This window comes from Manacus vitellinus, unplaced genomic scaffold, assembly GCF_001715985.3.
Source record: "Manacus vitellinus isolate BGI_N305 unplaced genomic scaffold, ASM171598v3 scaffold_67_pilon, whole genome shotgun sequence".
NCBI classification, from domain to species: domain Eukaryota; kingdom Metazoa; phylum Chordata; class Aves; order Passeriformes; family Pipridae; genus Manacus; species Manacus vitellinus.
The window spans coordinates 2,648,549-2,664,208 of NW_021940737.1; the positions used below are offsets into that span (position 1 = coordinate 2,648,549).

At 42.0% G+C, this 15,660-nt stretch overlaps 1 protein-coding gene across 1 annotated transcript; it reads right to left on the reverse strand.

Moving 5' to 3' along the window:
- Positions 1–201: 201 nt before the first annotated feature.
- Positions 202–14,665, reverse strand: ST6GALNAC5 (ST6 N-acetylgalactosaminide alpha-2,6-sialyltransferase 5). Its single transcript, XM_008925959.4, has 3 exons — positions 14,217–14,665; positions 8,781–8,888; positions 202–3,082 (listed from the first exon to the last, which is right to left on the reverse strand). The coding sequence occupies exons 1-3, from the start codon at positions 14,663–14,665 to the stop codon at positions 2,851–2,853; spliced, it is 789 nt and encodes a 262-aa protein (XP_008924207.3). The 3' UTR covers positions 202–2,850.
- Positions 14,666–15,660: the final 995 nt, after the last annotated feature.

The window sequence follows — 15,660 nt, forward strand, 5'->3', positions numbered from 1 at the left end:
CCTGGACTGACAGCGTTTTCTATCATAAATCTGTTTGGTTTATAACTAGGCCATAAAACCTTGCTTCAGGATATTCTGTAGTTCAAAACTTGTGCTTTTATAGAGAAATACATCAGTAATTTGTGAATTAAAATTGCAGCACTTTAACAATTATTTCCATTTCTTTTGCACTCTTATAACTTGTGCTTTTTGCACTCGATTTATGTTCCATATAAATCTGTGTGATCTGTTCAAAACTTGCTGTCTCCTTGGCTTCATCAAATTTCTTTTTTTATATATAGGTGTCCCTTACTCACAGAAAATGCTCCTTCATACTTTTTGTAATTAGATGGGGGACCTTGCTCAAACATCACAGGAGGCTGATGAGACTAAAGTGAGTTTGGGTTTGTTTGGTTTAAAAGACTGGCTGTGTATGGGGGTAGGAAGAACACAGTTATTAACAGAAGCTGAACAAGGAATAAGTTACAATCCTTAGCTTCGCTCTCTTAAAAGTCAGGAGATGTAGTGACAGTTTATCCCATGTTTTTTATATTCTTAATGCTTCACCTGATCTGTTTGACGCTGACCAGTCTTGCAGACAGGAAACAAGCGTGTGGAACACAGTGGAGTCTGGCAAGTCCCCATGTTTCTACTGAATACTAGAAGTAGACCAGTGTAATCCATCTTTAAATGATCTGTTTTTAACAATAATATAACTAAACATACAGCATACACATCCTGCAGCCCTCAATTAATGGAAAAACTAAGAGCTCTAGTTTAGAATGACAGGATCTTTTTATTATTATATCACTAATAAAACAAGGATGGTGGCATCAGAGGACTTACCATGATCTGTACCATCTCTTGCAGTCACATTAGAAATGATCTGTAAATCAATTTGACAGATTTCATCAATTGGAGCAACATCTGCTGGATACATGCCCCAGTACACATGTTGAAAGGGATGTTCAAATTACCACGAGTTCAGAATCCATTCTGGTTTCTGTAGAACGCAGTGAAGTCAAGTGGAAGGAATAAAACACCATCAGTGAAAGAGGGAGAGCTGAACACCAGCTGAGGAGAGACAGGTTACAAGCAATTGGCATTGTTTGTATGCTGAGCGGTGTGCACCAGGAAGAACACCCAAATAAAGCTTTTAAGGCAAAATAGGTTATAGTTTCTTACTTTTTGATACTGGGGAGGGCTGCAGCAGGACAGTGGCTCTTGGAGGCCTGCACTTCAGGTCCAGACAGTGTTACAGGGGTAACACTGTTTTGCCCCTGACAGGGCAGTTCACTTTGTTCCCAGAGGATCAGGGTATCTGTCAGGCAGCTGCAGCTATTGCTATTCAGTTTTGGAAAGAGGAAGACCATGGGTTAAAAGGGGGTTTAAATGATAGTGAGTTTGGTCCCAGTTCTACGCATCACCTCTGAGGTTCAGCTTCTTGGATTTGGATGTTTAAAGGTAGTATCTTTGTTCTGGCTTTCACATTTGTCTAATGAGAGACACCTTCCATCACCTGAGGTACGTTTCATGCAATAGTTACTCATTACTTCGAAGAAATCAGAGGTTTGAGGCTTGTGAAGCAAAAGCAAAAATAACACTGTAACTGAAATCTTCTTTATTCTCAAGCCAAATGTAACCCAGTAATTCCCACTGGGAGGTTCCTTACACAGCACGAGCGTTGTCCTTCCCCTTGGCTCGCAGGGACTTGCCATGCACATACAGGTACTTCATGGAAAAAAATGCAAAGTTTAACTTTGCTCTTTTCAAGAGGACAACTCTGTACTTGGGGAACTCTTTTCACAGCCCAGCTTCAACGTGATCCACAATCTCTGAGCTCAGTGATGATCTTGGAACTGCGTAAGGCAGAGATTTTTGCAGGTGCAGTGTTGTGATCTTTCTGGCAAGTATGGATGCTATTGTAGTACCTAGCAGTTTAACTTCTTCATTCCAGAAATTTGGTCGTGTTGTTTCCAGCAGTTGTGGCCTGGTTTGTAGTCTGTTGCCTCAGGAGGGTCCCTGTCAGCCTCTTGCAAGAGTACAAATGACAGAACACAACCCCTCCAGCCTCAGCCTGGTGTCTTCACTGAGAAGCACGCTGCCATAGCCAGTGGGGTTTTGGGTTTTTTTGATAAATTTTGTTTGCCCTCCTTCCTCCCACCCCTATTTAAAAAACAGCAGCTTGATAGCACAGCAGCAAATGCACATTAATATCAAACAGAATTTTCACTACCGTTTTCATATTAACATGAGATGTCAGAATGTAAAGTGAGCTGGATCTGCACATGGGACCACTCTTGCCATTAAAGGCTTTAGGCTGGAACAGAGCCCAAATTTTTTAGAAGAAATGCAACATTTCCTGATCAAATATTAATTACATGCTATATAGAATTATATATTTCAAACGAATTTTATAAATAAAAGGCTAGGCCTTTCAAACCATCAGCAATATTAACTTTGCATTTGAAAGATTATGAAAGATAAACAACCACATAACTGTGAATTAGAAAAATACTGGCCTAGGTTGCATAAAAACCTCCATTAAATAAATACTGTAAGTTTTCACTATGAAAATCCAGTGGCGTTGTACTTAAAAAAGCCGTAATGAATTAACCATCCGTTAACGACACCCGAGTTGTTGTTCACAAATCACGTACACACACAGGGAGTCAGGTGGCCCAAAAAGGCGACAGTTCAACAGAAAGTACTCTTGGTATGTGCTGCTCCTCCATCACAGCTTCCTGACTGCTGCTGCAGTTCCCAGCTGCAGACCCTGTTCCCCTTCCCCTCCGGGTTGCAGTGCTGTCCCAGGAGGTCCAAAGGCTGGTACAGAAGGTGACTGTGACTGTGGCCTCGTGTGTCCCCCCCTCAGAGCAGCGGTTTGGTCTCGGGGCGGGTCACAGTGCGTGGCTCTGGTTTCCAGTCTGGCTGGAAGAAGTGGATGTTGAATGTCCGCGCCCAGTTCTCGAAGACTCGTTTCTCTGTGATGAACCGGTGGTGGCTCCCCTTGCGGCCCCGCTCGTGGGAAAGGTACATTGTGCACTCGTCAGGTCCCAGAGGTTCATAGTAATGATAAGGTACTGAAAGATGGTTAGGATCCCTGTGGAAAAAAAAGAAAACAGATGGAAGCCCAAGATGCTCCTTTTCACTGATTGAAAAGATGCTATCTTTAATAAACTGATGGGCTCAAATCCACTTTTTCTCCCAGATAAACCAGATTTCTAGGTAGCTGTATTTTTCTTGCATATTTAATACATGAAAATGGGGCAAAGGTGTTTTCTTTGCTCTTTCTATTGCTCTCCTTTAATCCCCTCCTCCCAGTTAAACAAAGGGCAGCAGTAGCTCAGAAACAAGGGAGAGTGCTGCAGGGCTGTGTTACTACACACGAAATTGGAAGCAAACTGCTTAAAAGAGATTTATATCGAGATTGTGAGTTGTAAAAGGTCTTGGAGAGGTATTTACTGAACTGGGGGAAAAAAGGGAAGAAGCCAGAGGGGAGGTGGTTATCTGTGTCAGCTCAGTTGAACATTCCCAGCACGACGCGCGAGCTTCCAAGTGCAAAACCTCACCGAGTGTGTCTGCATGCCAGGTCAGTGGTACCCTCTGCTGTTGCTGGGCTTTTAAGCAAAACAGCTGATGCACAAATGGGTTCTTTTTTATTTTACTAAAGCAGCTTTCACGTGTCTAAGCTAGAAATTAAAACTGTTCACCCACAGTACCCTTCTGACCTTGTGAACCTGTTTGCATTACCCGGCAGGAGAGGAGAACTCACGTGGTGACACGTAGGATAGGCCGAAGACCAATTAGATTCTTAGGATAAAGTTCATTTTAGCATTATAACCTTAATGTTTTGGTGTTACATTCTGTAAAAGGCACATTTGTATTAAAATAAGCCAGAGTGATTAATTCTCCTTTTGTTTTAATCTCTATATTAAACTGTACCCATTATGTGTTTTTTCCTCTGGGTGCTGTGTTTTGGCCTGACAGGAGCTCACACAACCCTCTCTGTCATGAATTTAAAGAGAGAGCTGTTCCAGACAGAATAACCCAATTGTACTGCTCTCCACAGTTACTACCAAGTATTTTGTAGTGGCAGAAAAGTTAATCCTAATAGCAGCATTTAGTGAAGCCTTGGAGCTGCTCTGTGTTAAAACCTGGGCTGAACAGGACCCTGGTACAGAGCAAGAAATCTCATGCAGATTCCAGGCTGTCAGCTCTAATATACAGTTGATTATTTCCATTTTGAAGAGCTAATATTTAAGCTCACTTTCAATTGAATGCATCCACAGTCTGTCAGTGTTCTGTCCTGGTCATTATTTTTACTTGTAATTCTGTCACCTAAGCAATTCTCTAATTTTTCTTATTTTGCCATTATCCATACTGTGTATGCAGAGGTAATGTATGATATTGCTGCTGCTTTCCATTTGTGCCTTAGATTAACGTTTTAATTCCATCCATCAGGCTCCCTTGTAACACAACATGGTGATCAATCTTCCAAGAACAGAATAACAATAAAATTACATTTCTAGAATAAGATGGATTCTAAGCTTATTAAATATATTCTCACCGGAATATATAAGAGTGAAACAAAATCCTTCATTACCTTACCTACAGAAAACATATTTAAGCTACAACTATTAAAGGTCAATCTTCAATTAATTTTTCACTTTTTTGATACACTGGACCTCTTCTTATTGTCACTTAATAATTTGTATGGTTACTGTAAATCTAACAGAATATATTTTCATGTGATTTATTTTTGCTAGCAACTACTACACAAATAGGTCTCTGGATTCCCCCAGATTGCATGCTGGTAAACTTTGGATTTGAACTCTGGCTTGAGTAACTACACCATAACCCAAATTAACTGTGCTGTGTTATCTTCTAACTCTGCAATTAGCTTGTGTCACCAGCAAATGAAATGCATGAGTAATTTCTATACGGAAATTGCTTGCCACCTCATTTATTAACATTAAAACAGATGCTGTTTTATCACTGACTGATACTGGACATTAATCAGTATTTTGTCAGACTCTGCATGCATATTAATATCACAGCTGGGAGGAATCTGGGGAAGTTCCTCTGTAAAATATCCTACACTTCCTTCCTGGTAGCCTGCCAGCACAGCACCCGTGTAAGTGCTTGGACCCATGTCAGTCAGCTACTGTTTGCCACTTGAGTGCACATTTTCCCACAGATGGTACCCACCCCCAGCCAAAGCTGAAAGCACAGTGAACACTGTTGGCCTCAAAAGAAACAAGGCAGAAAAACCAGGCCACGCCGTATCACATTCTGGTCAACCTCTCCCTTTAGAAATGAAGTGCCATTATAAATCAACCCTCTAAAACTATAGGCACTCGCTCACTTTGTAAAATAATTCATATTTTGAAGGGTGAATAAAGTGTCATTAATATGTTGAGTGATGGGCAAGGTGCTGTGCCAGGACTATGAAGATTTCTGGATAATTTTTTTGCCTTCTGTTCCCAGGGTCCCATTTCCCTGACCTCCACTATTAGCCCCATTTTCCAAACCATTTATGCATTTTGTTATTAAGGTAATGAGGTGAAGCATATGGACCAAAGGGCAGGACTCTCTCACATACAGCTTAAAGTCCTGCGAGCCCCTCTTCTTCCATCAAACCCCTCTTGAGCTCCAGGAAATGTAACTTCCAACAACTGCTTCTCTGCATTTGATTTAAAGGAACTGGAAGTGGAGAGAGGGAGGTAAGAAAACACTAGATTTAAAAGCTGTACCCAAAGGAATAAATGAAAGTATTTCAAATGCCAATTTTCAGGCAAACAGGCCTGGCAGTCAAATGTGGATTCTTACAGGAAAATGATCTGGTTCCATAATTGGAGCAAAAATTATTCGTATTAGTTAAAATAATTAGCTAAATTAGTTAAAATAAGGCAAAAACACAGCAAGATGGCTAGTTTGTCTTGTGACAAAGAGTGAGAGGTGCACACACTCTACAAAAAACTTTGGGATGTGCACGGAAGCACAAAAGCTTTCATCTTATTACAGAATGTGCAGATCAGAAGTATTTAACAGCGTGAGAGGAATACCAAGCCATTAATCCTTACTACAGCATAAATCTGTAGCAAAATAAAGGGGTTTGAAATTTCATATAGCTTTGCTGTAAACTACAAAAAATTTATAACAATCAGGACACCAATTCCAGTTCAGCTCTAAAACTCAGTGTCCAGTGAAAGTCAATAGAAAGGAATCTAAAACACCTTGTTGCAATTAACAGTGACAAATCTTTTACTCCGTACTCCAGACTCCTTCACTAGGCTATTTTTCCTGCATGGGTGCAAAGCAATTTGGTTAATGATCTTAAGCTAATAATTTGCAGCAGAATCAACAGTATGATGTTCAGGGTACCTTTGAGATGTCCTTCACGTTACAGATGTGAAACCAATTTAGTTCCACGACAGCGATCACCACACTCGTTACTTACTCCACAAATTAGCACTTAAAAAAGAATGGGTACCTATCTGCTGAAATTTCAAATCTGGTGATATCAACTCTGAATAGAAATAAGATTTTGGGGTGTTTTTTATTTCTTTTGATCTTAATGATTGTTTAGTTGCACAGCGACGAGGGTACCCACACCATCTCGCACACACACGTTACAGAGTTATTACAATTACAGAATATTTCTTTCTTTCTGCTATTCTGTTCTGTTGTCTTATTTCTTTGAAAGGAAGCACTGTTTAACTTCTTAAAGAGTGGTTGAAGAGCAAACTAAGAAGGTTAACTGTATTTATAGCAAGACACTGCTTCCATAGATCTTCATGGACAGCTTCTCCCAGGCATGGCAACTACAGTTTTCCCCTTCATCATCTGGGGAATCAAGCTGAAGTACAGACACTTCATATTATTTTGATTAAGAAATGACCTTTCTCCCTTTTACAACCAGGTGAGCGAACTTTTATGTTAAGATTATTTTTTTTTTTAATGTGGGCTGTAAGCATTATTACACCAGTGGTAGGATTAATTTATAGCCTTTCTTGTGTTATAATTTAACATTATATCTATTCAATTTTAGTGTATCAATTCTATGAATGCCTTTCATATATGGTCTCAGTAACATTTTTAGCCTCTCTTAAAAACTGTTTGGGTTTAGTGTTGTTTGTTTGTTTGTTTTGTTTGTTTGTTGTTTTTAAAGATGTATATGTATCTAAATTACTCTGACTTTGGCTGAAAAGTCAGGACTGTGCATTATTTTGCAGTGAAATGCTGTCTTCTGCATTTTTAGATCATCAGTTTAATAATTATTATTTCCATGTACCACTGGAATACAGCCCTTTCTGTAGTAAGACAGACCAGCCACTTACAGAAACTGCAGTAGTATGTGTTGGCCAACTGAACTGACAGGGGAGCTGAGGTGCTGTGCTGTGGAAGGCATTTGTGTTGTCTGGCATATCTGATCTAGTTTGTTATTTTCCTTGGAGAATTCGTGATGAAGCCTGGCAGTACATCACAGCATTTATCATCCGTCTTTTGTTATAATTTGTAGAAATTCTCACAAAGTGGAGTTTAGTGTTGACATTTTATACTGTGATTTCTTCAGGGATTTCTACTATGTGCCCAGGACAAATGCAGACTCCTGACTGATCCTTTTTAAGTGCTCAGAGGAAAGTCCAAGCAGTCCTGAGTCAGAGCAGTCCTGTTCTTTGCCAGATGCACTGACCTGGCACTGCAGCCTTGCTCTCCTTGCCCCTGAAAGGCACCTGGAATTAGCCAGTGAACCAGACTTCAGTGAGATCACTGCACTTGCAATAGAAAATTAAAGCAAGTACTTCTTAGTGAAAGAGGTTTGTGAGCAGGAGATGAAATGTTCCACTGATGCCTCGTTGCAGACTGGCAGCACCAGCCCCGTGCCAGCGGGGTCAGGACTGATGGGCACGGAACCACGGGGTGCTGGAAGGCCACAGTGCTGGGCTGGAAATGCATGGACAGGTGAGACTTCTGGCAGCATAAAGATTGCTGATGTAAAACAAATCTGGATGCATTCATAGTGCATCATGTGGCTGATGTGATTTTGGTCCAGCAGCAGAATTTCTGAAGACCGTTTCCCTGTATCATCACTGATCCTCAGGGGGACACCTTAACCAGGACCTTGGGTCTGAGTCCTGCACAGGGCTGGAGGCACAACAGGGCTGTAAAATGTGCACAAGCTGCTACTTTATAGAACAGCTTCCACTGGCAGAATTTGTGTGCTCCTTCTGCCACTTGTGGCCCATACCCTGCATGCCCCACCCAAATGGGACTGATCCTCTGTGTCCACATTCTGGGTGAGACCTTTGGTGGGGATTATTTAGGAAGTTAGTTTACTGTAAAATTGGGATGCATGTCAGAGAGGTACAACAATCTTAATTTGAGTTGCACAGAAAGTTCAATTTATAAGCTAGTCACTGTGAGAATGCTGTTCCTCTATTAATTTGGGGGGAACTTGAAAAACAAATTAAAAGTCATGTTTTCCAGTACTACTTTCTTCAGATTAATTTCATGCCAATTATTGCATTACTTTTAGCTGATAAATATTCAGAGACTAAAAGAAACCAGCAAGATGGATTAATTCTCCCACACTACAAACAACATTTTTTAATATTTTACATAACATAATTAAACCCTTTTTGTTGTTTTCAGAATGAGATTGTGGGACATCTTAATTAATTGCTTTAAGAGGACTGAAGACACGTTGCAGAGAAAAAAAAAAGATTAAAAGATTCAGATATTTATCTGTAACGTTAACTGTGTTGGCTAATAATGGTTCCAAAATAAAATCCTACCTGCAGAAATCCGGTGGCACCATGCCATAAACATTTATCCTGTCACAGAGCTCTAATGCGATAGTCATTGTGAACCAGCCCGTGCTAAGCCAAGTGTTGGATATCTTCCTGAAAGCAAAAACATAATTAAGTTTCTAAGCTGACAAACAATTCTCGAGATTTATTTATTTGTTTCCTGAAAAAATTCCGAACCAGTTTCTCGGCGTTTTTTTTTTCACTCTCATGAAAGGCTACGAAACTTGGGCAACCACGACTACTTTGCTCGTTCATCTTGTAGTGATTTTGCTTAGTGTCTCCTGTCAGTGGCCTAACCTGTGCAGAAACTGCCCTAGCTGTAATTAATTTCGGGCACAACAATGTTAATATTTAGCTGACCTTTTGGTGAATTTACTTTAAGTGACTGAAACTTCATGTCCTGTATTTATATTCTACTGCTAGTAATCTGTACACATCTGTAATCGCTTAATGGAGCTTGCACACTAAGTGCTTGGGAAGATGCATCACGGGGAGATGAAGGGGCTGCTTAAAATGCTGTTCCCACAGCACACAGAGGAGCCCATCTGCTTGAGTGACATCTGGCCTGGAGTGTTGTTGTAACTCTTTCCTCGCACCCCACCCATGATTTGGGTTCTAGGAGCTCCCAGCCACTCGCTGTGACTGCTGGCAAGAAGCTTATTGGGCTGCAGCTCTGCCTTTGTCCCACTGCCAGCCTGGGAAACCTTCATCCTGGGAACTACCCCTCTGCCTGCCCCCAGTGCCATCCCTGCCTGGGGTGGCCTTTGATAGGACTGACAGAGCACTGCCAGGGAGCCCTCAAAGGCAGCCCCTCGCCTGGCCTTCTCTGCAGGCTGGGAGATGGCTTTCAAAGAAGCTCAGCTGATCCCAGCATTATTTATGCAAAATAGGAGATATCTCCATGTAACTGCTCACAGATGTAAGGGATTTGCAAGTCGGGTGTAAAATTTTGCTGTGTCACAGGTTCTTAGCTGCAAAATGACAACAATAACATTTCCTCTTCCTCTCATTTGCTTGCCAATGCTGTTTAGTGCATAAGAGCTGGGTCCTGTAGTGGTTACTGGTTGCCTGGCATGTGCACTGGAATTCCCAGTCCTGTGTTAAGTTCCTGCACTGGCTCTGTGCCACTGGAGAGCTGGCAGTGTTGGAATGGGAAGATCAAGGAAATGCCAGCGAGGAGCATGTCTTAAATGTGTCATAAGGGCATGTTAGGGACTGGCACCTCTCTTAGACATGGAGGCACATAAAGTAGGGTATTTGCTCCAGAGAAAATGAGTTCACTCAAAGGTCTCCTTTCAAATACTGTTAAAGACAGCAGGTCTCCCTAATGGCTCCTCACTCAGCTAGAAAAGTCCTGCAGGAAGAAGTTCAAGCCTGTGTCATCTGCAGCCCAAAAAGGGCTCAGATCCCTGCTGACAGCCTGTCACAGTGACTGGCTCTCCCTTCATCTCTCACTGAAGCTGAGGCAGTGTGGGAGCAAGGGCAGGCTCCTGGAAGGCATGGGCACTGTATCAGATTGGATTAATATGGAACCTACATTAACCCTTCCCCCACACCTGTATCTGCCTGATACCTGGGAAACTTTGTGACATCACCCCCACCGAAAGAAAGCACAGCAGGAAACACGAGGTTCTCTTTGGAGAAGTCATCTGGGAATCCCAGGTTCTGACCCAAGTTCCAAGGCCATCTTGTACAGTTTACCCAGTGACAGCACTGTGTGGAACAGTCCTGGAAGCAGGGACCTGAGACCACAAAAGCCACTGCAGGCAAATGCCAGCAATCACTAACATCTAATTCAGGCGAAAAGAGCCACCACACAGCTTCCCAAGCTAATGCAAAACAAGCTGGGTCCAAGTAGGTCACCTACAGGGCAGTAGGAGGGGGATGTTTAGAGCACTGTCAGGTTGAGGAATGCCTTGTACCAAGTTTCCCATTTCCTCAGGGAATTAGAACTACTGCAAAGAAAAAAAAACAAGTGGCAGTACCAGTGCTGGCTGCTTGAAAGATGCTTCTAAACATAAAGGAATTCTTTAACCAAATCTGCCTGAAGGATGCTGGGGAGCCCAGTTTATTTGTCCTGTCCTTTGTGGGTCGCCTGGTAACATGTGAACTCCTGAAACACACATTTATACTGCTCCTGACATACAGACTTTGAGGCTAAGCTGGCATTTGGACAATGTTTTAAGCATCTCATTATTTCCAATTATGGGCCCTTATTTATTTTCTGCCTCTGCACAGAAGCTCGGGGTTGGTGGTGCAGTTTGTCACAATGTCATAGCTGGGTCAGAAGCTCAGCAGAGACCTTCAGGCACTGCAACAATATAAAACAGTAAATAAGAATTTTCAGCTCAAAATTATTAGGAAAGGGAACAAGTAGGGAAAAGCTTACAAAACTTGCTTCTCTGCCACCTGGGAGTTTCTGAGCTATGAATCACTAGGTAATTCAGGAACATGTTCAGGCTAAAAGTACTCTGGAGCTTGCACAAGGCCACTGTTCCAGGTGCCTAACACCTTACATTCCAAAACCCAGGGAGCAATTGTAGCTGGACCATGACCAAAGGCTTTGCACAAGTCAGGCAACCCAGCCAGGCTGTCTCTTGGGTTAGTTTTCTTTTTGCTTACACACACTTACTTACACTGTAATTTGGTGTTTTCAATAAATAGGAGAATAACTGAATATAAATAAACCAGCTTAAAAGCTAAACAATCAAATAAAGATCAAAAAATTTATTCAAGTACCACTTTGGCCTCTTTAAATACCATGTCCGTAGGACAGCAACATAGAAATGGGGTTATAGTGTCTTGCCTTTTCATAAAAGATCTGAGCAAGAGTCCAACAAAAGAATACTGCTTTTATACCTAATCAGCTGTAATGAAAGAATATGAAACACTGTCATGTGCTTATTAGGGGAAATTATCAGATATTCTTTTATATGATGAACTAACACACAGCGCTGATAATTCTGTAGTGCACACTAAATTACAATTAAAGGCCTTTCTGCTCCACCAAAATCTCATTTATAATCTCTATGGAAATACTCTTCCTGCAGTTATTTCATTTATGCTTCTTTTATCTAATTACTATAATATTGGTTCTGAATCATATTTTCTTAATGTACCCTTATTCAATTATAAAGTTATTTTCAAGTATAGTTACTTTATAATGCCAAGTATATCGCTCTGCAGCCTTTGTCTTTCACCACACTGTTTAACTGGCAATGTTTTCTGAAGGTCTCTCGTCATTTCAAAATCAGCTTTTTTCCGAAAAGCACAATACATCCAATTACCTTTTTTCTCATCATTTTCAAGACAGAAATGAATAGTCTGATTATTGCAACCTTGCAATCATGCTTCTCTCTCCCTCCTTTGTTTTTTGTAGGCACTAATGCCAAGGGCTCCGCAGAAACCTCCCAGGGAAGAGCAGCATTCTGGGCTATACAATGTTCTGCTCCTGCCCCCACAGCCACGTAAATTTTCTCCCCTTATGAATTCCTTCCTATCCGTGTTTCTCTTCATCTTCCCTCTCTTCTCTGCTGCTTATTCATTTATTTTCATCTCCCGTTTTAATCTTCTCAGTCCTTCAAGTATGCTGCCTGTGCCCTCCAAAGGAGTGGTTCACACACACAGCAGATCCTGCAGTTTATTAAAATCAACAGGGCCTGTTCCCGAGGCTGAATTTTGCTGGCATCTGAGTGCCCTTGACTCACACTGGGAATTCAGGGTGCCCATGACTGAGTCCAGTATGAACTTGTTACAATGTCATTAATGGCTCAAATGCCCTGAGAATACTTCAGGAGCCAAGTCTGGTGCCCGTGCAGAAAAAGAAATGCTTTGATCACACATTCACTACAGGCCTCTGGCTCTGGATGGCTGATGCAGAACCAGAAAGAGCAGCTTGCCTGAAATGGCACAGCATGTGTCAGAATAAGAACAGGAGCCTGGCAGTGCCAGGGAGGGAATGGGACCCTGGCTCCCTGTGGCAGAACTGGCCAGGCTGAAGCAGAGGAGGTGAACTGTTCCCCAGAAATGGGGACTGCTCCAGATCCTGCACTGAAAGCCCAATCCAGGAAATGAGGGTTCCCTGTGTTACAGTGCAATTACAGCTTTGTTGGCTTTCATGCCTTTGTAAATACTGAGCATAACGATAACCCTCTACACTTTTCTTGAAGGGTTCAAATGCTTAATTCACCTTCTCACTTCACTGTACTCTGGAAAAGACTGAAACACATCACAACTGGCAGGATACCTCCCCTGTCTCTTCCTTTTTCTTCTGACAGAGACCCGAACACACCAATTTGAGGATGAAGAGAAAAGGACCTTGACTGGTAAGAAACTAAGTTGCTCTGTGCTCCAGTGTGAGGGCAAGTCAATCACAAACTCAGATCCATCCTTTGATCCACTGTAACTGAGCAGAGCTTGCAAGCAAACCCTGTGGGGTGTGACTAAGGCAGCAAACGCCAAGCAAATGATACAAGTTTCCTCTACCCTAGTTCTGCCTTTCTTGTGTAGCCCAGAAAATTAATCACGTGCTCTTGAGTCTTCCCTGTCCACAAGAGGATTGAGCACCGTTTCAAGCTTTGGTGTCTGTGTATTGTATTTGTAAGCTAGAAAACCTCACCATGAGTTACTGCACAATATACTTCCCACTTCATTTGTACCTAAGTGGGGACCCTGTTTTCCATTTTTACAGCAGCATATTTAATAAGTAAAAAAATAGAAGTTCATTAAAAATAAATGTCTTTCTTGCTGGGAAGTGTTTGGTTTGAATGCCCGTTTTCAAACATTGTATGTGAAAATACTCAAGTCCTGCACTGGGTCACTTACTAAAAATTTGATTTGAAGATCAGCCTACAAGTCTCATAAACAGTCTCATAAAGATGTAACTATCATAATAACTTTCCATTTTCCAGTTGCAAATATAAGATGAACTGTTCTGAAGCACCTAATGTATGACTAATGTTTATTTGTTTTACAAGAAGCTTTACAGCTGCAATGTTCCGAGAATGCTTAAATTCAATAAAGAGCTATTATAATTCATTGAATGGTGGCATTTCCTCTATAAGAAAACATAACCTATCCATTTTAATTTTTCAGAATCTGTGAAAAAACTTTAAGGTATATTACCCCAAAGTGAGATTTAAACAGCTCCTGCCTCCTTGGCTGTATAAACAGTACATCCAGATTCTGGTATTCTGAGTTGGTGAGGCAATAATACTCCATACAAATCATTTTGATGCCTATTTTTTACTTATGTTACCAGTGATCCTATTTGACGTGTCATACCACATTACGACTCACGAGGCAGAGGATTTAATGGGTGTGCTTGTCCCACTGAGCAGCTCTGAAATGGCTGTATAATATAAAACAGATTACTTTCCTCCTGTATAACACCCCCCGGCCGCACCCACGGTAAGTTCTCACCTGTCCTTCCCGGTTTCCCGTTTGAACAGGTCATCAAACTGGAGCATCTTGTGGCGAGAAATCATGTACACTTTTAACCGTGGCAGTATCTGGTTCATCAGCTGCAGGTTGTTGTACACCAGGCCCTTGCCGTCCCTGCGCATGTAGCTGCTCGGCCCCCAGAAGATGAACACAGCGCCGTGGCTCATGTTCAAGAGTTCGTGGCGGTTCCGCAGGATCCTCTGGATGCTGGAGTGGGCGATGACCCGCAGGCTCGTTTTGTTCCCGACGTCTCTTCCGTAGCCCCGGGTGGGCGCGTCGTTCATCCGGATCACGCACTCGGCCTCGTCGATCCTGTCGCCCTGTTTGCCGCCCAGGAGGTGCCCGGAGCTGGTCACCAAGGCACAGCTCTTGCAGTGCATCTTTAACGGCTGCAGAGACACACGGAGCTCAGGATTAGCTGTAGGCATCTTCCTTTTCACTGCATTACTGTATTTTATGCAGAAATGGCACATTTTACAGCAAAAGTCGCAAGGGAATTTACATAAATCACTCCCAGCAGTCTTCCCAACTAGCTGGGGACGCGTTACCTGGATGTTTTGTAGATGGGGAAAATGTGGTATAGGTGTATTAGCCTTTAACATTCCTCTGTGGAGTTGAGCCCATTGTGTAAATCCTCCTTTCCACTGTCTACACAGAAATGACAAAAGCTTCTATACTGCTCCCAGCTGCTCAGGACTGCACTTCTTCCACCTGCCATAAACAAGCTACAATTGGAGTATTTTTTATTCTTCCTCTTCCACTTTTTTTCAGGAAATAATAAACCCTAAGTCCTCCTAAGTTCATGTGCGAGTAGCTTTTCAACCCTGGGGTCAGGACATTGTGCTAAGGGAAGTAGCACACTATACTTTGGCCCAGTCCTTGCATGGTATTTGCAGGTTGGTCCCATAACCACTGCAGTGCTCTTGTACCTCCTTTATGGTTCAACACTCATTAATGTCTGTGTGTATTTGGCATGGCAGTGAGTTAGTGCACTGAACTTTTTGTAGCTTGTCAGGTCATGCTGAAAAGTTACACAGTAAAATGGAACAGGAGGTGCCTGCTCAGTGAGTGCTGACCTAATGGAAGAAGCACAGTAAAACAAGCTTTCATGAAAATGTAAATGCATGATAAATCATATTACTGGAGTATGCCACCTATCCAGGTATCAATTAGAGGAGTATGTCACTACCTACTGCTCAGCAAGAGAACTAAAAAGGAGCAAAGGTTAACAATATCCCCAAAGTGCTACTTTCTAACAAGAATACAATGAACTGTGAGGTAAATAAAGACTGACTGAAGGTGTGCCTTGGTGGCCCTCCATGAAATAGTATCTTGCACTTGGTGTGTATCTTACAGTTTCTCTGAAAAAGAACAACAAAAAACAAACACCACATAAAACCACCCACCACCTCCTGAAAACAAA

Excerpts from the sequence above, each read along its gene's own strand:
- ST6GALNAC5 (XM_008925959.4), bottom strand. The coding sequence starts at position 14,665 with ATGCCTACAGCTAATCCTGAGCTCCGTGTGTCTCTGCAGCCGTTAAAG. Across the intron at positions 8,889-14,216 it reads CGGGAAACCGGGAAGGACAG|GAAGATATCCAACACTTGGC; the intron begins GTGAGAACTTAC and ends TTTTGCTTTCAG. Across the intron at positions 3,083-8,780 it reads GTGCCACCGGATTTCTGCAG|GGATCCTAACCATCTTTCAG; the intron begins GTAGGATTTTAT and ends TTTTTTCCACAG.